The sequence below is a fragment of the Oryctolagus cuniculus genome, chromosome 3 (genome assembly GCF_051225735.1).
Source record: "Oryctolagus cuniculus isolate XC-2025 breed Fujian yellow rabbit chromosome 3, ASM5122573v1, whole genome shotgun sequence".
Classification (NCBI taxonomy): domain Eukaryota; kingdom Metazoa; phylum Chordata; class Mammalia; order Lagomorpha; family Leporidae; genus Oryctolagus; species Oryctolagus cuniculus.
In genome coordinates, this window is record NC_142869.1 from 71,170,001 (window position 1) to 71,196,527 (window position 26,527).

Sequence of the window (26,527 nt, forward strand, 5' to 3'; positions counted from 1 at the left end):
TGATCCTGCCTTTAGAGAGTCGACATTCTATTGGGAAGAGAGAGACAATGATAAACACAATTAAAGAAAATATTCAGGAACATCAGTTTCACCTATGTATTCATGGGCCATCTCTCTAGAATTTTTTTTTTAAGATTTACTTATTTGAAAAGCTGAGTTACAGAGAAGGAGAGATGGAGAAAGATCTTCCATATACTGCTTTACTTCTCAAATGGATGCAACACCCAGAACTCCATCCCATTATCCAAAATAGGTGGCAGAGATCCAGGTACTTGGTTGGCCATCATCCACTGTCTTTCCACACTCATTAACAAGCACCTAGATCAGAAGCAGAGTAGCCAGGACTCAAACAAGCACTCTGATATGGTATGCTGCTGTCACAAGCAATGGCTTAATCTGCGGCACCACAATGATGATCTTTAAAAAGAAAAACATTAAATTCCATCTACAGAGGTTTAAATATTATTTGATGGACCCTAAAGTAGTAGAAAAGAGCAAAATACACACATGAAGTACAAAATAAATAAGAAAACCTCAAAGTAAAAATAGAGATGCTGGGGGGGGGGGGGGCATGTGCTGTGGCACAGGTGAGCTGAGCAACTGTGATGACAGCATCCCACTTCAGAGCACCAGTTTGAATCCCAGCTGCTCTGCTACCAACCCAGCTTCCTGCTAATGCACCTGGGAAAGCACTGGAAAATAGCTCAAGGATTTGGGTCCCTGCCACCAATATAGGAGACCCAGGTAGAGTCCCAAGTTCCTGGCTTCTGCCTGAACCAAACCAGTCATTGTGTCATATGGGGAGTGAACCAGCAGAAGGAAGATTCCTTCTCTCAATCACTTTGCCATTTCAGACAGACAGACAGATCGATCAATCGATCAATCTTTTTGGAAAAGAGATATACTGTAAATGTACTAAACTATTAACATAGTAAATAGATGGGACAACATTTGGCACAGTGGCTTAAGTTACTACTTGGAATGTGTGCATCCTATATCAGAATGCCAGATTCAAGTCCCACCTGTTCTGCTTCTGAACCAGCTTCCTCCAATGTACATCCTAGGAGGCAGCAGATGATTACTCAACACTTGGGTCCTGGCCACCCATGTGCCTGATAAAGTTTCCAAGTCCTGGCTTTAATCTGGCCCAACCCTGGCTGTTGAAGATATCTGGGAAGTGAACTAGCAAACGGAAGGTTAGTTTGTCCGTCTCCTTCAAATAAAGAAACAATGATTTTTAAAAAGTTTTTAAGCCAGAGCTGCAGCTCAATAGGCTAATCCTCCACCTAGTGGTGCTGGCACACCACGTTCTAGTCCCGGTTGGGGCGCCAGATTCTTTCCCGGTTGCCCCTCTTCCGGGCCAGCTCTCTGCTGTGGCCCGGGAAGGCAGTGGAGGATGGCCCAAGTGCTTGGGCTCTGCACCCCATGGGAGACCAGGAGAAGCACCTGGCTCCTGCCTTTGGATCAGCGTGGTGCGCCAGCCACAGCTCGCCAGCCGTGGCGGCCATTGGAGGGTGAATCAACGGCAAAAGCAAGACCTTTCTCTCTGTCTCTCTCTCACTATCCACTCTGCCTGTCAAAAAAAAAAAAAAAAAAAAAAAAAAAAAAAGAAAGTTTTTAAAATAGTAAACATAAATTGAAGGCTTAAAATAGAAAACAGGGGAGCGACACTGTGCCATAGAGGATAAAGTCGCCTGCAGTGCCGGCATCCCATATGGGTGCCAGTTCAAGTCCCAGCTGCTCCACTTCTGATCCAGCTCTCTGCTGTGGCCTGGGAAAGCAGTAGAAGATGGCCCAAGTCCTTGGGCCCCTGCATCCATGTGGGAGACCCGGAAGAAGGTCCAGGCTTCTGGCTTCAGATCGGCACAGCTCCAGCCATTGTGGCCAACTAGGGAGTGACCCGGCAGATGGAAGACCTTTCTCTCTCTGCCTCTCCTTCTCTCTGTAACTCTGACTTTCAGATAAATTAATAAATCTTAGAAAGAAAGAAAGCAAGCAAGCAAGCAAGCAAGCGGGCGGGCGGGCGCTGCGGCTCACTAGGATAATCCTCTGCCTTGCGGCGCCGGGTACTAGTCCCAGTCGGGGTGCCAGATTCTGTCCCGGTTGCCCCTCTTCCAGGCCAGCTCTCTGCTGTGGCCAGGGAGTGCAGTGGAGGATGGCTCAAGTGCTTGGGCCCTGCACCCCATGGGAGACCAGGATAAGTACCTGGCTCCTGCCATCGGATCAGCGTGGTGCACTGGCCACAGCAGCCATTGGAGGGTGAACCAATGGCAAAGAAAGACCTTTCTCTCTCACTGGAAAGAAAGAAGGAAAGAAGGAAAGAAGGAAAGAAGGAAAGAAGGAAAGAAGGAAAGAAGGAAGGAAGGAAGGAAGGAAGGAAGGAAGGAAGGAAGGAAGGAAGGAAAGAAGGAAAGAAGGAAAGAAAGAAAGAAAGAAAGAAAGAAAGAAAGAAAGAAAGAAAGAAAGAAAGAAGGAAGGAAGGAAGGAAGAAAGGAAGGAAGAAAGAAGAAAGGAAGGAAGAAAGGAAGAAAGGAAGGAAGGAAGGAAGGAAAGAAGGAAAGAAGGAAAGAAGGAAAAGGAAAGAAGGAAGGAAGGAAGGAAGGAAGGAAGGAAGGAAGGAAGGAAGGAAGGAAGGAAGGAAGGAGAAAGAAAGAAAGAAAGAAAGAAAGAAAGAAAGAAAGAAAGAAAGAAAGAAAGAAAGAAAGAAGGAAGGAAGGAAGCTCCTGCACCAGTGTGGGAGACCCAGAAGAGGCCAGAAGAGGCTACAGTATCTTGGCTTTGGATCAGCACAGCTCTGGCCATTGCAGCCATCTGGGGAATGAGCCAGCAGATGGAAGACCTACATCTCTCTCTCTCTCTCTGCCTCTGACTCTCTGAAACCCTGCCTTTTTTTTTTTTTTTTAACTTTTATTTAATGAATATAAATTTCCAAAGTACAGCTTATGGGTTACAATGGCTTCCCCCCCATAACGTCCCTCCCACCCGCAACCCTCCCCTTTCCCACTCCCTCTCCCCTTCCATTCACATCAAGATTCATTTTCGATTCTCTTTATATACAGAAGATCAGTTTAGCATACATTAAGTAAAGATTTCAACAGTTTGCTCCCACACAGAAACATAAAGTGAAAAATACTGTTTGAGTACTAGTTATAGCATTAAATCTCAATGTACAGCACACTAAGGACAGAGATCCTACATAGGGAGTAAGTGCACAGTGACACCTGTTGTTGACTTAACAAATTGACCCTCTTGTTTATGGCATCAGTAATCACCCCAGGCTCTTGTCATGAGCTGCCAAGGCTATGGAAGCCCCCTGAGTTCACCGACTCTGATCATATTTAGATAAGGCCATGGTCAAAGTGGAAGTTCTCTCCTCCCTTCAGAGAAAGGTACCTCCTTCTTTGATGACCCATTCTTTCCACTGTGAAATCCTGCCTTTTAATGAATAAATGAATCTTTAAAAAATAATGAAGGACATATTTACCTATGTATTCAATTTTTAAAAAATTAATGAACAGATTAAATTATTCAGGCTTCAAGAATAGACCCAAACTGATGAATGGTTATGATAAAGGCAGACAACATAGCTTATTCAGAGAAAGTTAATTGGGTAAATGAGCCAAGCTGGGGTTAGGAGGAGGAATTGCCTCACATCTTACACTATGACAGTAGTTAATCCCTAATATATCAAAAAGGTAAATATAAAATGTTAAATCTTTGGATTACTAGAAGCAACTGTGGAATTTATTTTATAATCATGTAGAGGTGACAAATTAAGTATGACAAAATCTAGAAGCCATGCAAGTTCAAGAAACACAAGAACTGATAATAAATATTTCTACATGGAAAAAATACTCATGGGTATTTGTTTGTCAAAAGATACATGAGAACAAAATGTTTGTGACTCATAACATTTTTTAGTCATAACATAATAGTCAAAGGACTATTTTCCCTAAAATAATACAAAAGAAAAATGAGAAGAAAAAAATAGCAGGACAGATGCTGTGGTACAGTGGGTTAAGATGTTGGTTGAGATGCCCACATCCACTATCAGAGTGCTGGTTCAAGTCCTGACACCTCTACTTCCTATTCAGCTTCCTACTAATGCACCTGTGAGGCAGCAGATGACACATCAAGTGCTTGGGCACCTGCCACCCACATGGCCAACCCAGATGGAGTTACCAGCTCCTGGATTCAGCCTGGGCCAGCCTTAGCTATTGTGGTCATATGGGGAGTTAACCAACAAATGGAAGATCGCTACCTCTCTCATTATCACTCTCTTTTAAGTAGATGAAAATACCCTTTTTTAAAAAAAGAAAAAATATCAATAACCTTAAACATATGAAACAATATTCAGCTGTATTTAACAAATGCATTAAAACACTGTGGGGGTGCCCTGACACCATGGCTCACTTGGTTAATCCTCCACCTGTGGCGCTGACATCCCATATGGTTGCTGGCTTCCAGTCCCGGTTACTCCTCTTACAGTCCAGCTCTCTGCTGTGGCCCAGAAGGGCAGTGGAGGATGGCCCAAGTCCTTGGGCCCCTGCACACACATGGGAGACCAGGAGGAAGCGCCTGGCTCCTGGCTTCAGATCAGCACAGAGCCGGCCATGGTGGCCATTTGGGAGGTGAACCAATGGAAGGAAGACCTTTCTCTCTGTCTCTCTCTCTTTTTGTGTCTGTAACTCTACGTGTCAAATAAATAAATAAAATAAAAAATCTTGGGAAAAAGAAACACTGTGGGGGAGAAAGTTATATAGAAGAAAATTTGTCAAGGTGGAGTAACAATGACTCTATCTTTAAAAAGTTACTCTTTGGGGGACAGTGCTGTGGCATAGTAGGCTAAGCATCACCCTGTGGCACCAGCATCCTGTATGGGCACTTGGTTCAGGTCCCGGTTGGTTCAGATCCAGCTGCCCTGATGGCTTGGGAAAGCAGTGAAAGATGGACTAAGTGCTCGGGCCCTGAACCCACTTGGGAGACCCAGACAAAGCTCCTGGCTTCAGATCAGCCCAGCTCCAGCCGTTGCAGCCATTTAAGGAGTGAGCCAGCAGAAGGAGGACCTCTTTCTCTGTCTCTCCCTCTGACTGTGACTCTGCCTCTTGAGTAAATAAAAAAAATCCTTAAAAACAAACAAACAAAAAAAGTTACCCTCTCTAGGTCTACTGTTGAGGTGCAGCGAATTAAACTGTAGCCTCTGACCCTGGCATCCCACATGGTGGCTGGTTCAAATACCTGCTGCTCCACTCCCAGTTCCCTGTTAACACACCTGGGAAAGCAGCAGAAGATGGCCCAGGTATCTGAGTTCTTGCCACCCACATAAGAGAGCCAAATGGAGTTTCAGAATCCTGGCTTCAACCTGGACCAGCCCCAGTCATTGCAGTCACTTTGGGAATAAACCAGCAGATGATCTGTCTCTCTCTCTTTCTGTAACTCTGTCTTTCAAATAAACAGATCTTGTTTTAAAGTAGAAAAATTTTTTAAAAATTACCCTTTCATTTAAAAAATTAGAAAACCAAAAAAAAAAAAAAAAAGTCAGATCCAGTGGGTTTTGGACATCAGACGACAGACAGTGCTAAACTGTAAACCTTAATAGAAGGGAAACAAAAAGGTGAGCCTCACAAGCACACCAGCTTACTATCCAGGTATGCTTTTCAGGAGGCAGCATGGAGAAGGGACCCAGAGAAAACCCTGTGGTCTCAACGAATTGAGAAAACAAAGACTGGAATTTAGAGATGCTTAGGTAGCTAGGATTTATGAGCTATGGGATAACAGGCAGTTTAATATTACATTGGAACCCAAAGAATGAGAATAGGGGGAACACAATATTCTAAGAATTAAATGCTTAAAATTTTCAAAATTTGCTAAAATCGTAAAATTTAGTTCCAAGATACTCAATAAATCCCAAGAAGAATAAACACTTTTTAAGAGCCATGTCAAGGTACATCATAATCAAATTCTGAAATCTAGTAATAACAAAATTTTCAAAGCAATAAGAAAATTATTCCTTATATACAGAGGAACAAAGAAATGACAGCCAACTTTATATCAGAAGTTGTACAAGCTAAAGCACAATGGAGAGATATACTCAAAATACTAAAAGTAACAACCTATAAATCTACAACTTTTTTAAAGAGCATCTTTTTATTTATTTATTTATTTACCTATTTATTTATTTGAAAGAGGTACAGAAAGAGGAGGACAGAGCCAGAGACAGATCTTCCGTCCACTATTTCACTTCCCAAATGGTTGCAATAGTTGGAGTTGGGCCAATCCAGCCATGACCCAGGAGCTTCCTCCAGGTCTCGCATGTGGGTGGCAGGGACCCCAGGATTTAAGCTATCTTACACTGTCTTACCAGGCACATCAGCAGGGAACTGAAGTGGAGCAGCCAGGACGGGAACCAGCACCCATGTGGAAGAATATCGGGGCTGCTGCCGACAGTTTTACCCACTATACCACAACCTGGCTCCAATCTAGAACTATGAACACAGTAAAAATATCCTTCAAAACTGGATAAATAAAAACTTTCAGATAAAATTTGGAAGAATTTACTGATATCACAAATGTGTACTACAAGAAATATTAGAGTTTTTCAAGCAGCCCTATAAATAAGGCCCCATGGCTGGGCTGGCATTATGGTACAGCAGCTTAAGCTGCTACTGGCAAAGCCAGCATCCAACATTGGAGCAGATTCAAGTCCCCACTGCTCTGCTCCGATCCAGCTCCCTCCTTAACACATCTAGGAAGGCAGAAGATGGTCCAACTACCTAAGCCTCTGCCACCAATGTGGGAGACCAAGATGGAGTTCCTGGCTCCTGCCTTTGGCTTGGCCCAGACCTAGCCATCGTGACAATTTGTGGCATGACTCAATAGATGGAAGATCTGTCTCTCCCTCTCTATTGTTGTGCCTTTCAAATAAAATAAAGTACAATTAAAAAGTCACATGGCAAGAAAATGATCTTTCTGTCAATAGCTATGTGAGCAATACATCTTGGAAGTGGGTCTTTTGGTCTCAGCAAGGTTTAAGAAGACTGCAGCTCCAGCCATGATTTTTTGTTGTTGTTAAGATTTATTTTATTTATTTGAAAGGCAGAGAGTCAGAAAAAGGCATCGTCCACCTGCTGGTTCTGTCCCTATGTGGCCACAATGACCAGGGATGGGCTGGGCCAAAGCCAGAAGCCTGGAACTCCATCCATGTCTCCAACATGGGTGGCAGCAACCTAGGTACTTGGGCTATCTTTCACTGCCTCCCCAGGCACGTTAGGAGGAAGCTGGAGAAGGAAGCTGAGCAGCAGGAACTCAAATTGTAGCTCCTACATAGGAGGCCTGCTATACAAACAGCAGCTTAACCCATGGACACATCACAGGCCCCTGATTTTCTTTTATTACAGCCTCACAAGATATTCTATGCCAGAATAACCCAGCTAAGTGATTTTCAAATTCCTGACCCACAGACACTATGAGATAATAAACATTTATTGCTTTAAGATGGGAATTTTTAGTGTGATGTTACACAGCAATAGATAGATACTAAAAACATTTCAACCAAGTAGACCCAACAGAAAATAGAACACTATGTGCTGTTAACAATTGGATACTTATTCTATTGTTCACAAAATATGTCTCAAATTTAACATCAAAGTATGCTCTCAGAACACGATGAAAATAAGCTCTAAATCAGTAACAGTGATATTTGTTACACAGTAATAGATAACTACTAAAAATACTATCAACCAGCCGGCGCCACGGCTCACTAAGCTAATCCTCCGCCTAGCGGCGCCGGCACACCAGGTTCTAGTCCCGGTTGGGGTGCCAGATTCTGTCCCGGTTGCCCCTCTTCCAGGCCAGCTCTCTGCTGTGGCCAGGGAGTGCAGTGGAGGATGGCCCAAGTACTTGGGCCCTGCACCCCATGGGAAAACAGGATAAGTACCTGGCTCCTGCCATCAGATCAGCGCGGTGCGCCGGCTGCAGCGCGCCAGCTGCGGCGGCCATTGGAGGGTGAACCAACGGCAAAGGAAGACCTTTCTCTCTGTCTCTCTCTCTCACTGTCCACTCTGCCCGTAAAAAAAAAAAAAAATACTATCAACCTGGGTTGGCACTGTGGCACAGCAGGTAAAGCTGCCACCTGCAGTGCCGGCATCCCATATGGGCATCGGTTCAAGTCCCAGCTACTCCACTTCTGATCCAGTCCTCTGCTATGGCCTGGGAAAGCAGTGGAAGATAGCCCAAATCCTTGGGTCCCTGCATCCATATGGGAAGACCTGGAGGAAGCTCCTGGCTTCGGATCAGCCAACTGGGAAGTGAAGCAGCGGATAGAAGACCTCTCTCTCTCTCTGCCTCTCCTTCTCTCTGTGTGTAATTCTTTCAAATAAATAAATAAATCTTTTAAAAAATGCTATCAACCAATTAGAACTAACAGACAATAGAATACTATGTGCTGTAACAATTGGACTTCATCCTATTGTTCATACAATGTCTCAAAGTTAACATTATACAAGTATGCTCTCAGAACACAATGGAAACAAGGTCTAAGTCAATGACACAGATATCTAAAAAATTACCCAAAATTCTAAAACATACAGACCCAAAAGAAACAAAAATTATATTGAAGCACTTTTTAAAAATCTATTATATTTACAAAAAACAGAAGTTTGATGATATATAGCACTGGTCAGGTAATAAATACAATGGATATTCTCACTGTACTGACAGGAGTGTAAATTAGCTTGCTAATTTGAAGACAATTTCATCAAAACTGATCCAAAGCATAATTATACATCTACTTCATCAACTAATTCAAGGGTAATTAAAGCAGCATCTCCTAATCTTTTATTTTTTTCACCATACCTATGAAGACATGTCCTCAAATCACAGTCCAAAAAAGAGTCTTCATACTATTTCCAGTTCACAAAGACAAGCTGGAAGATCTAGTCTAAAGTAAGCAAATTTTATAATTCCTATAATTTTCAGTGGCTTGAAGAAACAATCAGAAGGAATACCAAAATCAGGGCTAATTTAACAAATCCATGCTGCATGGTCCTTCTAATTAGATGGCAATGTTTTAAGGAAAAGAGAAATTATCTTGGCTTAAGAATCTATTATATATAGCATTTTAACATCAGCATTAAGGCTAAACCTCACCAACCTCTTCCTAATCTCAATCCATAATTCCTTAATATTCTCTAAAGCTATTTTTGGTCTTAAAATAATCTCTTTCCCTTGATATATTATCTTAAATTCATTTTAGCCTAGAGTTAATTTAAGAAGATATAAAGTATTTATCCATGCTTTTAAGTTCTACTTTCTGAAGCAGAAGTAGATAGTGGTACATGAATGTCCACTTCACTAAAATTCTTTAAATCATACCTATACATTTTATAAGCTTTCTTTTATATATAAAGTTGGTAACATTAAAAACACTGAAGGCTTTGCAACACAAAAACTCATAAACTGAGTTAAAATCTCGGGGCCAATGCTGTGGTGCAGTGGGTTAACACCCTGGCCTGAAGAGCCAGCATCCCATATGGGTGTCAGTTTGAGTACCAGCTGCTCCTCTTCCAATCCAACTCTCTGCTACGGCCTGGGAAAGCAGTAGAGGATGGACCAAGTCCTTGGGCCCCTGCACCCACTTGGGAGACCCGGAAGAAGCTCCTGGCTCCTGGCTTCAGATCAGCGCAGCTCTGGCAGTTGCAGCCTATTGGGAAGTGAACTATCGGATGGAAGATCTCAATCTCTCTCTCTCTCTGCCTCTCCTCTCTCTGTGTAACTCTGACTTTCAAATAAATAAATAAATCTTTAAAAAACAATCTCTACTCAATAATTCCAAATAAACTTAAGCAAAGGATCACTTCCTAGTTTCACAAGGAGAAAAAAAAGTTGAGTCTAATTAAAGTCCCAGTTTATAAAAAAAACTAAACTTTTCATCTACAGTACCTAACCTCAAGATAAGTAATTGAGTAGATGATGAGAAACAGAATTACCAAAACTATAGTAACACATTAATAACTTCATAGGGGCTGGCGCTGTGGCACAGAGGGTAAAGCCACTACCTACGGCTCTGGCATTCCATATGGGCAGTAGTTCAAGCCCCGGCTACTCCATTTCTGATCCGGTTCTCTGCTAATGTGCCTGGGAAAGCAGCAGAAGATGGCCGAAGTCCCTGGGCCCCTGCACACATGTGGGAGACCCAGAAGAAACTCCTGGCTTCAGATAGGCCAAGCTCTGACTGTTGAGACCATTTGGGGAGTGAACCAGTAGACAGAACTCACTCCCTCTCTCTGTAACTCTGCCTTTCACACAAATAAATAAATAACTTCAGAGACAATGAAAAGCACATGCTTTATAAGTTTTCTTCCTACTATTATTATAAATTATTTACCAATGTAGACTCAAGTAACCTTTTGACTAAAATTTTTAAACAAGTTTTTCATTTGCTTTCTTCTCTCATTTGCTCACACACATATACATATGCCACAAATAACGTATACATATATGTAGATTTCAAAATTTAAAAAAAAAATTAAGTCCCTTTATTGGGGGAAGGAGAGTTTGCATTATAAAAACCAGCAGCACATCTTTGTGACTCCCAGACAAGAATACTTGATCACAGCTTGTAACAAACCCTGATTGGCAACAGATAAACATGTCATTGTTAGATCAAAGTCCTGCTTCCTTGGCTAGCTCTTCTCCATGAACCCTATTCACCTGTTCCCCACCCTGAGTTCCTTATTACAGCTAATAAGTTTCTGTATCTCAAGCATTCCTAGAGTAATTCCTCCCTATCAATTTTCAAAATGGAATTCAAGTGGTTAAGTGATTGTTAGTTATGTTTAGAGTATTATACGATAAAAGACAAGACAGTCATTGGGGCTGACTTGTGGCACAGTAGGTTAAGCTGTGACTTGTGACACCAGTGTCGGTTCAAATCCTGGCTGTTCCATTTCTGATACGGTGCCCTGCTAATGCCCCTGGAAAAGCGGCAACAGACGGACCAAGTACTTGGGTCCCTGCCAACTATACAGGAGACCCACATAGAATTCCAGGCTCCTTGTTTTGGCCTGGCTCAGCCCTCACCACCGAGACCAGAGGGGAATGAACCGCAGGATGGAAGATCTCTTTCTCTGTCTCTCCCTCCCTCTGTGTCATTCTGCAATTCAAATAAAAAATAAATCTTTAAAGAAGAAAAGAAAAAGTGAAAAGACAGTAGTAAGGCCAAAAACATATTTATAAAAAATTTACATTCTGGGGGCCAGCGCCGTGGCACACTTGGTTAATCCTCTGCCTGTGGTGTTAGCATCGCATATGGGTGCCAGGTTCTAGTCCCGGTTGCTCCTCTTCCAGGCCAGCTCTCTGCTGTGGCCCGGGAGGCAGTGGAGGATGGCCTAGGTTCTTGGGCCCTGCACCCACATGGGAGACCAGGAGGAAGTACCTGGCTCCTGGCTTCAGGTTGGCACAGCGCCAGCCGTGGTGGCCATTTGGTGAGTGAACCAATGGAAGGAAGACCTTTCTCTCTGTCTCTCTCTCTCTCTCTCTATGACTCTACCTGTCAAATAATAATAAAAAAAAATTCACATTCTGAGGTGAGTATTGGTACAGCAGTTAAGCCACTGCTTTGGATGCCCACAACCCATACTGAAGTGCCTGAGATTGAGTTGTGGCTCAGCTTCCTGCTGATATGCTTCCTGGGAGATAGCAGTTGACAGCTCAAGTACTTGGGTCTCTGCCAGCAATGTGGAAGAGCCAGATGGAGCTATGGACGCCCAGCTTCAGTCTGGCTCAGCCTTTGCTGTTGTGGTCATTTGAGGAGTAAACCAGAGGATAGAAGAGGTCTCTTTTTGTCTTTTGAATAAAATGAAAATCAGTAAGAATTAAACATAGACAAAGTTATACTTAACTGAAAAGGATTGAAAAAACTTATACCATGCAAATTCTGACTTAAGAATCTCTGACCAGCCATCTTAATAAAAAACTAAAAGTGCTTAACTTAAAAATTAAGAAACTTGACATTATATTTTGAAGTAAAATCTATTCATGAAAGCAGATGAATGGCCGGCACCACAGCTCACTAGGCTAATCCTCCGCCTGCGGCGCCAACCCACCAGGTTCTAGTCCCAGTTGGGGCGCCGGATTCTGTCCTGGTTGCCCCTCTTCCAGGCCAACTCTCTGCTGTGGCCAGGGAGTGCAGTGGAGGATGGCCCAAGTCCTTGGGCCCTGCACCCCATGGGAAAACAGGATAAGTACCTGGCTCCTGCCATCAGATCAGCGCAGTGCGCCGACCGCAGCGGCCATTGGAGGGTGAACCAACGGCAAAGGAAGACCTTTCTCTCTGTCTCTCTCTCTCACTGTCCACTCTGCCTGTCAAAAAAAAAAAAAAAAAAAAAAAAAAGCAGATGAAGGCTGACTTCTAACAGGTGTAAATGGTCCTTTCCTAAAAGCAGAGAGTACCCTCCCAAAAAGAAAACCAAAAGCAGCAGATTTTCTAGGAGCACGTATGCAGAAGAAATTCCATATAGAAGACTGCCCAAAATTAAAAAGCTCTAATATAGTACATAATATTGTACTACAAATACATGCATATTTAAAGGTAAAATGTCTCATTCAAAAACATTTATTCTCTAAAAGGGAAGGAAGACAGACAATAATCATTTTTTCTTCACTCTGTAATAATCAAAGCACTACTTAAATGTAAAGGGGAAAAACTATAATAACCTTCTTAGGGGCCGGCGCCATGGCTCACTTGGTTAATCCTCTGCCTGCAGCACAGTCATCCCATATGGGTGCCGGGTTCTAGTCCCGGTTGCTCCTCTTCCAGTCCAGCTCTCTGCTGTGGCCCGGGAGGGCAGTGGAGGATGGCCCAAGTGCTTGGGCCCTGCACCCGCATCAGAGACCAGAAGGAAGCACCTGCTCCTGGCTTCGGATTGGTGCAGTGCACATGCCAGCCATCGCAGCCATTTGGGGGGTGAACCAACAGAAGGAAGACCTTTCTCTGTCTCTCCCTCTCACTGTCTATAACTCTACCTGTCAAATAAATTTAAAAAAAAATCTTATTTACTCCAAAATATACCTTATTAATCAAAGTGAATTAAATACAACCTATATCAAAAATAAAGCCCTGGGGTAAGCTCTGTGGCACAGTGGGTTAAAGTCCCAGCCTGCAGGGCTGCCATCCCATATGGCTGCCAGTTCGAGTCCTGGCTGCTCCACTTCCGATCCATCCCTCTGCTATGGCCTAGGAAAGCAGAAGATGGCCAAGTCCTTGGGCCCCTGCACCTGTGTGGGAGACCCAGAAGAAGCTCCTGGCTTCAGATCAGCTCAGCTCTGGCCATTGCAGTCATTTGGGGAGTGAACCAGCAGATGGAAGACTTTTCTCTCTCCCTGTCTCTACCTCTCTCTGTAACACTCTTTCAAATCAATAAATCTTTTTTTAAAAAATTAAAGTAGACTTCAGGGATAAAAAGAATATTATATAATGATAAAAAAAGTCAATTTACCAGAAAGACATAACAATCCTAAATATGCACCTAACAAGAGAACTTCAAATTACAGAAAGAAAAAACTGATAACTACAAAGAGAAAGAGACAGACCCACAATTATAGTTGGAAAGTCCAACATTCCTCTTTCAGTATAAACCAAATAGAAAGAAAATCAGTAAGAGTTTAGAAGACCTTAACAACACTATCAACCAACTTGACCAAACTGACATTTATAAAATACTGCTCTGTAATAAAATAATCTATACTTTTTTAAATATACATGGGTTATTCAAAAGATAGGTCATATTCTGAGCTATGAAAGAAACTAACAATTTCAAATTAATTGATATAACATAAACATGTTCTGTGCTAGCAACAGAATTAAACAAAAAAATTCCTAGTAGACATAATTTAGAAAATCTCCCAAACTTCTAAACAACGATGAAATCACAAGGCCAGGGGAAGCCATTGTAACACATGAGTCGTACTTTGGAAATTTATATTCATTAAATAAAAGATTAAAAAAAAAAATCACAAGGCCAGCATTGTGGCATGACAGGTTAAATCACTGCCTGCAACACTTGCATCCCATATGCCACTTCAAATCCTGCTCCCTGCTAATATGCCTAGGAAAGCAGCGGAAGATGGGACAACCACAGCGCCCCTGTCACCCACCTGGGAGACCCAGATGGATTTCCAGGCTCCTTGCTTCAGTACTAGCCTTTTCAGTCATTTATTTATTTAACTGACAGGCAGAGTTAGGAGAGAGAGGCAGCGAGAGAGATCTTTCACCTGCTGGTTCACTCCCCAAATGGCTGCAACAGCCTAACCTGGGCCAATGGGTGCAGAGGCCCAAGCACTCTGGCAATCCTCTGCTGCTTTCCCAGGCACATTAGCAGGGAGCTGGATCAGAAGTGGAGCAGCCAGGACTAGAACTGGTGCTTATATGGGATGCCAGCACCACAGGCAGCGGGCTTTATACCCACTATGCCACAGTGCCAGTCCCTAAATAAATCCTTTAAAAAAAAAAAAAAAAAGAGGAAATCATGTAAAACAGAAAATATTCTGAACATAAAAATATGTGATACCTGTAAAATTGTAGAGGGAAATTTAAAGCTTATTAGAAAAGAAAGACCATAAATCAATTATCTAAGCTGCCACCTTGAGAAACCAGAAAGACATAAGAAAATTTAAAGGGAAAAGACAGAAGAAAATAATAGTTAATAATGAAATTGAGAACAGAAGAAAAATAAGTTAAACCAAAAGCTAGTTCTCTCACCAACATGCAGCCCCAGACTGGGAGAGCCACTGGTACCTGACTCCAACTCAGAGAGGTATGATGCGGACTGGGCCCTAAAAAGCCATGAGAGTTGGGTTCCCAGAATGCTTGGGGAGCCAATCCCCAACCTAAGATACCTAGAAAACAGAACAAGGGGGCAAATATTATTATTCTCAAGATTTAATGTTGCCTTGCTGAGTTCTGGACACATTAGGGACCTGTTACTTCTTGCCAATTTCTCTTTTGGAATGGAAACGTCTGTCTTGTGCCTGTCCCATCATTGTACTTTGGAAACAAGCAACTTATTTAACCTCATAGGTTCACAGCCAGAGAGGAATCTGCCACAGGATGAAACATGCCTTTGAGTCTCACCCATATCTCATTTAGATTCTATGTAAAGGAAACCGGACTTTAAATTTTTTGAGTTTGCTAGAACAAGACCTTTTTTTACAAGATTTATTTACTTATCTGCTTGAAAGGCAGAGTGACAAGGGTGGGGGTGGGGGAGGGAAGGCCGGAGGGAGACAGAGAGGGGGGACGGGGAGAGGGAGAGGGAGGGGAAGTGGGAGAGAGCTCTTCCATCTACTGGTTCATTCCCCAAGTGACAATAACAGCCAGATTCGGACCAAGCTAAAGCCAGGATTCAGGAACTTCATCCTGGTCTCCCACATGGGTGACAGAGGCTCAAGTACATGACCCATCTTCCACTGCTTTCCCAGACACACTAGCAAGAAGCTGGATGAGAAACAGAGTAGCCAGGACTGAAGAGGCACTCCAGAAGGGAAGTCAGCATCTCAAGTGGCAGTTTAATCACTGCATCAGTAATAATATGGAAATATTGCCATATCAAGATTATAATGCTATAATAATTAAAGTAGCATGATATTGTTGCAAGAGATATATCAACAGAATGGAGAACTTAGGACACACACAGGAAGTTGGTATAAGACACAGTCAGCAATATGGGTCAATGGAGGAAAAAAATGGTCAATAGATGGGTGCTATAATAACTGGATTTTCATATTGGAAAGATTAAATTAGATCTCAATCTTATACTATATGCAAAAATTAAATTTAAAATAGACTAAAGTCCTAAATATGAAATATAAAACCCTAAATCTTTTAGAAGAAAATAAGCAACCATTTTTTAATCTGATTTTTTTCTCACACTTTTTTTAAAGATGTATTTATTTATTTACTTGACAGCCAGAGAGAGAGAGAAAGGGAGGTATCTTCCGCCCACTAGTTCACCCCCTAAATGGCCACAACAATCAGGGCTGGGCCAGGTCAAGGCCAGCAACCAGAAGTTTCTTCCAGGTCTCCCATATGTGTGGCAGGGGCCCAAATACTTGAGCCATCTTCTTCTGCTGTTTTCCCCAGGCACATTAGCAGGGAGCTGGAAAGGAAATGGAGCAGCCAGGACATGAACCGGTGGTCATATGGGATGCCTGGGTCACAGGCAGTGGCACAACACTGGCCCCACGATGAGGAACTTAAAACAAATAGATGAGGCCAGAGCCATGGCTCACTAGGCTAATCCTCTGCCTGCAGCGCCAGCACACCGGGTTCTAGTCCTGGTCGGGGCGCCGGATTCTGTCCTGGTCACTCCTCTTCCTGTCCAGCTCTCTCTGCTGTGGCCCAGGAAGTACAGGAGGATGGCCCAAGTCCTTGGGCCCTGCACCCGCATGGAAGACCGGGAGAAGCACCTGGCTCCTGGCTTTGGATCAGCGCTGTGCGCCGGTGGCAGCACGTCAGCCACAGCGGCCATTGGGGGGTGAACCAATGGAAGAAAGAAGACCTTTCTCTCTGTCTCTCTCTCTCACTGTCCACTCTGCCCGTTAAAAAAAAAAAAAAAAAAAAAAAAAAAAAAAAAAAGATCAGACCAACAAACCTGAATCCACTATAAATTCTAACATTTACAAGCATTTTGCAGCTCCTAAAGTGATGGGACAGGAAGATTAAACATCTATATGATGTTTTCTTGCCAAAAAAAAAAGTTTTAAAGAACTTGAAATTTAATCAAATCCCTAAGTCCAACTACCAGTTTGCAGGAAATAAGGAAGGGGCAGAGGAAGATGCTAAACTTCACAAAGATGAAAAAAAATTAGTAGAGCCCAGAATGTGGGTATCTTCAACTAATAAATTATAGAGAGGAAAAGGAGAAATAGCAGGGTGAATCTGTAAATTAAGAGGTATATTGACAAAAGACAAAATGAAGGGCTGATCTGGATCCTTATTCGAAAAAATCAACTCAAAGAAATCATTTATGATACAACCAGCACAATTTGAACACTCATTGGCTATCTGAAGACATTAAGTAATAAGTGTACATATTTTAGGCATGATAATCGTACTATGGGGTCTTTCAATTGTGGTTAAATATCAAACATAAAATTTACCATTTTTTTTTTTTTTGACAGGCAGAGTGGACAGTGAGAGAGAGAGACAGAAAGGAAGGTCTTCCTTTGCCACCATTTTAACCATTTTAAGTGTTCAGTATCATTAAGTACATTCACATTGTTGTACAACCATCACCACCATCCATCCTAAAAACTTTCAATCTTCCCAAAATGAACCTCTGTACCCATTCAACAGTAACTCCTCATTCTTCCCCTCTACCTGCCTCTGGTAACTATTATCCTACTTTCTGTCTCTATGAATTTGACCATTCCAGGTGCCTAATAATTATCTTCTTGTGACTGGCTTATTTCACTTAGCATCATGCCTTCAAGGTTTATCCATGATGCTGGATGTGTCAGAACTCCAATCCTTTTCAAGCCTGAATACATATTCCATTGCAGGTATAAGCCACCTTTTATTTATCCATTCATCCATCAACGGACATGTGAGTTACGTTTTATTTTAGAGCTCACATTGCTTACTGAGATACATACACTAATATTTATAAATTTAAAATATACTTGATTTGCTTCAAAGAATATTCCAGCCTGTGAGGATGGAAGAATAATAGATAAAACAAAATAGTAAGTTTCACTTATGAGATTAATAAAGATCAGAACACTTATGACACCATATATATTGGCAGGAGGAAGAGATACAAACTCTTTCATGTAATACATCTCTGGTGGATATATAAATCAATTTCTTTGGAGGGCTCTACTGAAGTTTAAAATGCACATAACCTTTAACTGAAATATAGCTTGTGGGAATTTATCTTCACAGAGCTCACAAAGAAGTGTATACAGGGTACTGACTATAACAATGTTTATAAACAGCAAAAGACAGTAAATAATTTAAATGTCTAGGAAACAGAGCTGTGCCAGGGCAGGTAAAGCCACTGCCTGCAGACCTGGCATCCCATATGGGCGCCAGTTCGAGACCTGGCTGCTCCACTTCTGATCCAGCTCTCTGCTATGGTCTGGGAGAACAGAAGATGGCCCAAATCCTTGGGCCTCTGCACCCACATGGGAGATCCAGAGAAAGCTCCTGGCTCCTGGCTTCAGATTGGCCCAGCTCTAGCTGTTGTGGTCATCTGGGGAGTAAACCAGTGGATGGAAGACCTCTCTCGCTCTCTTGGCTTCTGCCTTTCTGTAGCTTTGCCTTTCAAAAAAATAAATACATCTTTTTTTAAAAAAATGTCCAGCAATAGGAAACTGCATAAATTATATTATAATATGAAAATACAATGGCATTCTATCTAACTTTAAAAGAGAAAATGAAGGGCCAGCACTAGCAGCCCATATCAGAGTGCAGATTCAAATTCTAGCTGCTCTGCTTCCAATCCAGCTCCCTGCTAATGTGCCTGGAAAGGAAGAGGAAGATGATGCAAGTACCTGAGCCTCTGCCACCCACATAGGAGACCAGGGTTCAGTCTGGTCTAACCCTGGCCCTTGCACCATTTGGGGAGTGAATCTCAGATAGGAGACCTTTTTCTCTCTGTCTCTCCCTCTGTCACTCTGCCTTTCAAATAACTAAATAAATAAACATTTTTTAAAAAAATAAAATGAAACTGTTCTTTGAGTACTGATATGAGGCAGTACTCAACAAATATTTTAAGGGAAAACAGCAATGTACTAAAGAAAATAACCAATCTTGAAATGCAAAACCGAGCTCAAAAGAAAGTAGGGGAAATCTCTCACTGAGGAGTAGGATGGAAAAAGGAACACTGTTTACTTTATCCATTTATTTTTATGTTATAATCAATATGAGATTTAAAAAGAAAGAAAAATGAAAAAGAAAACTTAGTAATGAAAGCTACCTCTTGGACAACATAAGGAATGTACTCTTAGGGTAACTTTTCTGGTATTGCAGCTACTATTTTTACCCAGTTCAACATTTACCGAGCATCCATCAAGTGATAAAGACTGTTGTGATGTCTGGTTAGTATTAAGATCAGATCCCCTTTTTTTTTTTTAAGATTTATTTATTTGAAATGAAGAGTTACAGAGAGGCAGAGGCAGAGACGGGGGTTGGGGGAAGAGGGAGAGAGAGGGACAGCAAGTTTTCCATCAACTGGTTCACTTCCCAGATGGCCACAATGACTGGAGCTGCACCAATCGGAAGCCAGGAGCTCCTATGTGGGTGCAAAGGCCCAAGGACGTGGGCCATCTTCTACTGCTTTCCCAGACCACAGCAGAGAGCTGGATCAGAAGTGGAGCAGCCAGGTCTCAAACTGACTGCCCATATAGGATGCTGACACTTCAGGCAATGGCTTTATCTGCTACGTGACAGCATCAGCCCCCAGATCCCTAATTTTTAAAAGCTTACAATCTGTGACAATGAACAAGCAAGGAGATGAAACTACAATACAGGATAGAAAATGAAAGTTGTCATCTACTGGATCAAAAAATTTGAAAACTAAATGTTTAAAATCCCAGTTTCTGGCTAGGACACTATCAGATCCCACAACCAGACAGACATTATTTTAAATTTTCCATTGCATGTTATCTTTTGTTAACTATTGGAAACATTTTTGACAATATGGTTCAGAGATCTTCAGTACATCCACATTGTATCCATTTGTGTCCATGAGGTGTCAGTAAAGGCAAATGCCATGAGATTAGTATCTGGACTATCTATAGCATGATGCCCTAAACTTGTATGAGTAACTTCAGTGAAACTCACTGGCATATTCTCATTTCCATTTCTGCACCAAAGCATCACAATTAAGAGCTCAGACTTGCATCTGATTAAGTATAACCTAATAATTATCATTGTGTTCCAAAATTCAGGAAAAAATATATTATTTTCTATTTTTCATGTTATCTGGGGATAGAGGGCTCTCCTAAATGCTAAGCTAGTCCAAAAGCAAAAATGTCAGGATAATCATTACAGTACAACAGGTTAAACCACCACCTACAACACTGGCATCCCATATCTGTGTCTGGTTCAGATCCCATCTGGTCTGCTTCTGATCTAGCTCCCTACTAATAAGCTTGGGAAAGTAGTGGAAGATGAGCCACTTCCACTCACTTGGGAGACCCTGATGAGTCTCAGGCTCCTGAATTTGGCCAGGCCTAGCCTTGGCTGTTGTGGTCATTAGGGTAGTGAACTAACAGATGGACAATCTCTCTCTGTTTCTCTCTTTCTCTATCTATAACTCTGCCTTTGAAATAAATAAATATTTTTTAAAGATTTATTTATTTATTTGAAAGTCAGAGTCACACAGAGAGAGGAGAGGCAGAGAGAGAGAGGTCTTCCATCCGATGGTTGACTCCCCAACTGGCCGCAATGGCTGGAGCTGTGCTGATCCAAAGCCAGGAGCCAGGAGCTTCTTCCAGGTCTCCCACATGGGTAGTGCAGGGGCCCAAGGACTTGGGCCATCTTCTATTGTTTTCCCAGGCCACAGCAGAAAGCTGGATCAGAAGTGGAGCAGCCAGGACTAGAACCAGCGCCCTATGGGATGCCAGCCCCATAAATAAATATTTTTTAAAAAACAAAAATGTGAAGCTGGCGCCACGGCTCACTAGGCTAATCCTCCTCCTTGCAGTGCCAGCACATCGGGTTCTAGTCCCTGTCGGGGTGCCGGATTCTGTCCCGGTTGCCCCTCTTCCAGGCCAGCTCTCTGCTGTGGCCAGGGAGTGCAGTGGAGGATGGCCCAAGTCCTTGGGCCCTGCACCCCATGGGAGACCAGGAGAAGCACCTGGCTCCTGCCATCAGATCAGCGCCGTGCACCGGCCGCAGCGCGCCGGCCGCGGCGGCCATTGGAGGGTGAACCAACAGCAAAAGGAAGACCTTTCTCTCTGTCTCTCTCTCACTGTCCACTCTGCCTGTCCAAAAAAAAAAAAAAAAAAAAATGTGTTAAGTATCAGTATATGATTGCTCCAACTCCTCTGTTTTAAGGTTCCTCTTAAATTAGAATCAAAGAACTATGTAAGAATTGTATAATTAAAAAAAAAAAAACTTTAAAGGGACAAAACACAGTTTAATAGAAGAACCAGTACGAACATTATTTGGCAGAAGCAGTAGGAAAACGTGGTTGAAAGGTCAGGCTCTGGAGCCAGCATGCCTAGCTTACTACTGATGTGATCTTGAACAAGCTCTTTAATTCTGTGCCCCACTTGCTTCTTCGGTACACTGGGAACAATAGAAATCTCAGAATTATTGAAGGTTAAATGAGTTAAATCATGTAAAGCAGTTAAAATTTGACCACTTTAACCAGATAAAAATCTTAATAACATTCCATAGATGTGAATGTCAGAAAACAGGTACTCTCACAAACCACTTAGTAGTAAGAGTTACAGAGGGCACTCGGGAAATCTCACTTTTGAGAATTTATCCCACTGATATTCTTGCACAGGCAGGACAAAACAGGTATACTAGGTTTTTAATTTCACACTGGAAGCCCAAATGTCCATCAAAAGAGCTGTTAAACTCAGGGAATGCAAATTCTTAACATCGAACGCTATGCAGCAGGTTTTTTAAAAAGGAGGACACTGGTTTACCAGTATGAAGAATCTAAGCACAAAAAAAAAGGGGGGGGGGCTAAGATGCAGAACAGTATACAATTACCTTTTGCATAAAAAAATTGGTAAACAGATTCATCTTCCCTTGCTTTGCACTAACAGAAACTAGGAATGGTGGGAAAGAACTGGGCAGACAGGAGGACAGGAGACGGGATGGAGGAGAAACTGCAAGCTGTGTCTCTATTACAGTGCTGTTTTTGTTCTTACAGATGTGCATATTTCACCTTACAAAATACTAAACTTTGAGCGTATCTTTAAAGTGTAGTATACAGTTCCAGATGGCAAATGTTAGCTGCAATCATTGTCATCAGTAAGCTCAAAATACCTCCTTTCCCCCTATGCAGAAGCCTCCCACCTCCTCCAACTCGCAGAATACTACTTAAGGAATTTATCACTTTCTACTCTAGTGTAAGTGGATTAGAGGGAGGTCAATATCTCATTCATTTCTAATATCCCGAAGAACCTTGTGCATACATAGTAGACATATTTGAAGTTAACAGTAACCTACAGGTACTCCAAAGAAGCAAAAAGTAACCATTTCTAAAGAGATTATAATGTATCAGTAAGGTCCGGAAAATTGAAAAACAAAGTAACTGGGCTTTGCTAGTGTTCCTTCAACCACTACCCATCCAAACTCTCCTGTCCTTCACTGTTTCTCTTTTTTTCCTCACGACTTTCTGGGACTTTGCCATCATGCCCCAAGCCAAAACTTTACACATATCAACAGAAAACTGTGAAATGTTTTTTGTCCTAAGTCCCAACACCCGGTGCATCACTCCTGTGGAAATACCGTTGACTGGCCTTGTTGTTTTTTTTTTTTTGTTGTTGTTGTTTGTTTTTGCTTTTTTTTTTTTTTTTAAGATAGATGGTCACATATCAGTCAGTGAGTAAGTGCCCTTAACCGGAGAAGGCCTAACCTTTGACTTCTAATTCGCTCAGTGTTCTGTCCGTGCTCCTGGTATGGAGGGTATTCTATAACTGACGGCTCACTAGCCCAATTCTAGATGTCATTCCAGCACGCCGAATACTCCACTCCCGCCACAGTCATTTCCATGCAGGCCCCTCCCCTTGTCTCCTCCTCCCCACACTCCCCAGCTCCAGAGCTCTTTTCCCTCACTGACAGACACACACGGTCAGCTCCGAAGCCCCGCTCCCCAAGCTTCCTTCCCCGCAGTTCCAAGACCACCTCCTCACCCCGAGACCCAGTTCGGTCGCCGACGCCATCCCCCTCCCACCCCCCCGCCAATCCAAATCACATCCTAAGCCTCTCCCTCAACAATCAGGCAGCTTCCCGGCGCTTCCCAGCAAGTGCACGATTGACAGCTCGACCCCAGATGCCCTTGCGTATCCTCCCTTCGTCCCTCCCCTCCCAGCCCACGCACTGGTTCTTCTCGGGTTCTTATTCACCTGCCCCGGCTTCCCCGAAAATTCACAGCCCGGTTCCCGCAACGTGCTCTCCGCGTTCCCCTCCTCCCACCCCCGTTTCCACCGCTGACAGCTCAGCCACCGCCATCCCATGTGGCTGCACCCTCCCCCCACGCCCTTTCCTTGACAGCTCAGGGTCGGCTCCCAGTGCCCCCCCCCCCCAGGCCTCCCGCGGTGCCCGGGATGGGGAGGGCTCCACTCACCCGCTCTCCCGCATCACGTTGCTGTCCCCGCAGTCACAGGCGCCCCCGGCCTGGCTGCGGAACATGTTGAAGTCGTGTCCGGTGTGGTCGCCCTGGTGGAAGCACTCGGCGCACAGCGACATGCAGGGGGAGATGCCGCACGTCCGGCAGCGGTAGGCCACGAAGTTGGCTGTCCAGACCAGGCCGCAGAGCGCCGCGGGGTCATAGGCCCGCACCGCCGCGCAGAACTCTTCGTAGCCGCCGCCGCCCGCCAGAAGGCACTTACACCACTCCAGGGCCTCCTCCTCGGCCGCCCCCGCGCCGCCCCCGCCGCCGGCCGCCGCCGCCTCCTCGCCGCCCGCAGCCGCGGCCAGCGGCCGCTCGGCGCTCAGCACCCGCTCCAGCAGCGCCTGCAGCTCCTCAGCACCTGCCCGGTTGTCTGGCCGGCTGAGGGCCGCCTTCAGGTGCGCGGCAGTGGCCGCCTTGTCTAGGGCCAGCCCGGACGCGGCCAGCTCTGGCTGGGGCGGCTGCGGCCCCCCGACGGCCGCCGCGGCCGCCGCCGCCGCCATGATGAGAGCTCAGAATTTGGAGAGTCCAGGGCCGGCGGCTCCTCCCGGTAGGGTGGGGGGAATTGACTGCTGCGATGGCTCGGCCCGCCCAACTCTCGCGATACCCCGGAGCGGCCGCGCAGCTCGGCTGCGGCCCCGCCCCTGCACACGCCCCCTCTCGCCTGGGCCCCGCCTCTGTCCCTTCCCCCACCGCGTGGTTCCCAACTTTCAAAGTGGAGAGATGCTGAAATTAGGGACTCTTGCAACGTTTTCTTTATTTGCCTGGACATAGCGTCTTTCAGATGCATCTTAAGCGTCTGCATTGCCTTTTGAGAGGTAGATGCCTACTGATACCAAAGCCCTAACTGCTATTGAATTCTCTCTATTATTAAAGCGGCCCCCTGATTCTCCCTCTGCACCCTTTCTCGTCCTCACACTAATTACCTGGTTAATCGAAAATACTTCCTTACTGTCGTTCTCCTGTTGAAAACATTGAGTGCAATGGAAAGCTGAATTTCCTCAAATCTCTGTCAAAACACCATCATCACAAATCTGCCAAACCTTAAATTTATATTCTGGTTCAGGCCTTATCTCCTGACCTTACTCCAGATTTGCCGGGTGAAAGAGACTCGCGGACCTGTTGGCCGTCTTCTGAAGATGTTTTAGCGTGTCCTGCCTGGGTGGCAATGGGTCAGAGCACCCATCCTCCACCCCACATACTCACCTCCCACTCCCTGTCCATATATCGTTTCCTAAGGAAAAAAATGGCTCTGAACTTCCTTGACGATATAACTGCCTGGAGCTGTTAAAAAAAAAAACTTATCTCATCCCCACTGCACTATTAGTTGGTAAATTTCCTGAAGGCAAAGAGTGAGGCTTCTTCCTTGTTGCCTATAGTTGCTGAAATATTTTCCTGATTATTGATATTAAATAGAACATAACCACAATAGGTAACATTTCTGGACATCTGGTTTGTGCCAGCTCTTTACACAATCTTTTAAACTTCTCAATAATCCTATAAAGCAGGTGCTGTTAGAGAAACTAAAACTTAGGTGATTCATATGCCCCAAAACACACAGCAAGCAATTAAATGAATTGTGAATAGAAACCAGGTCAATCTCATTCCAAAGCCCTCTCTTTCTGCCACACCAATCTTTCCAAAATTTACTGATCCTAAGAATGACCTGAAGCTTCACTCAAAAAATCTTATTCCCAGGCCCCACCACAGAACCAAGGAGTCAAAATATCCAGAAGTTATACTGCACTGACTCAAAAAATAGAAATCTTGAACAAGACAGTCATTAACGATCCTTCCTAAGTTTCCAGAGCTTACCTCCAGAGAGGAAGATGTGTCATATAAATAACCAAGTCACACATGACAGAGAACAGCCAAGAATCTAAAAAAAAAAAAAAAAAAAAGAAGCAATCCAGAAATATAGAATAAAAAGTTGCCAACTCTTCTGTCTCCCTTTCTTTCTTTCTCTCCTTGTGACTCTTTCAAATAAATAAATCTTAAAAAAAAAAAAAAAGTTGCCAACCAACCAACCCTTAACCTAGTGTTAGAAATGAACTGAACAAATTAAAACATGTTCTTTAAGATGTACTGACCCTCTACCTTTGTAAAACATTTCACAGTCATCATTTAACAGTATAAATAATGTAAAAGTTGCTCAACAAAAGTTGCTCAACAATTCTCTTTGTGAATCACCAAATAATAAAGCAAATAAAATCCAGTAACATCTTCAAAGTATGGTATAACTTGGTGAGTATTGACTAATCAATGTCTACTTCCTAATCAGTGTCTCAGTGTGTATGTACCATCAGAGAAAGGCACCTGGAGAAGTGGCCGGTTTCTCTCCATGATCTCTTCCCTGTGGAGAAGCACACGGATACCTGCTCAGGTGGCTGTGATGTTGCAGGCTAGTGAATGCAGCCTTTTCTGCATTCCACAGTGGTCACCATACATTCATACATTTCTTTTTCTTTTTCTTTTTCTTTTCTTTTTTTTTTTTTTTTTTTTTTTTTTTTGACAGGCAGAGTGGACAGTGAGAGAGAGAGACAGAGAGAAAGGTCTTCCTTTTGCCGTTGGTTCACCCTCCAATGGCCGCCAAGGCCGGCACACTGTGGCCGGCGCACCGTGCTGATCCGATGGCAGGAGCCAGGTGCTTCTCCTGGTCTCCCATGGGGTGCAGGGCCCAAGGACTTGGGCCATCCTCCACTGCACTCCCTGGTCACAGCAGAGAGCTGGCCTGGAAGAGGGGCAACCAGGACAGAATCCGGCGCCCTGACCAGAACTAGAACCGGTGTGCCAGTGCTGCAAGGTGGAGGATTAGCCTAGTGAGCCGCGGCGCCGGCTACATTCATACATTTCTACAAATTTCTACAGTATTGTACACTTGTTACCAGTGTCTCCTCAACAAACAGTAACTACAACAAAAGTTTAAATACCACTCAGCTTTCCAGTTGCACAGACACTGCAATATGTGTATAAAAATCTAGACATTTTTCAGATTTCTTACCCATTCTGATCATGACTCAGATCTTTTCAGAATCATAGAGACATTTTATTTTAAAAAAAAAAAAGTAATAATAAAAACACAACCTGATTTAAGAATGGGAAGGTACAGGCATTGTGGTGCAAGGGTTTGAGCCACTGCTTGGGATGCCCACATCCCCTATCAGACTTCC

General features: G+C 43.6%; 1 protein-coding gene across 2 annotated transcripts in view; it reads right to left on the reverse strand.

Annotated features, from left to right (window-relative positions):
- The window catches only part of UBR3 (ubiquitin protein ligase E3 component n-recognin 3), a 221,598-nt gene extending 197,665 nt beyond the window's left edge, over positions 1 to 23,933 (reverse strand). For both annotated transcript variants that reach the window (XM_051849447.3, XM_089328198.1), the window contains exon 1: positions 23,313 to 23,933. In XM_051849447.3, coding sequence (XP_051705407.1) covers positions 23,313 to 23,860 — 548 coding nt within the window. In that variant the 5' untranslated portion in view covers positions 23,861 to 23,933. The remainder of the gene's footprint in view (positions 1 to 23,312) is intronic.
- Between the last annotated feature and the right edge of the window lie 2,594 nt (positions 23,934 to 26,527).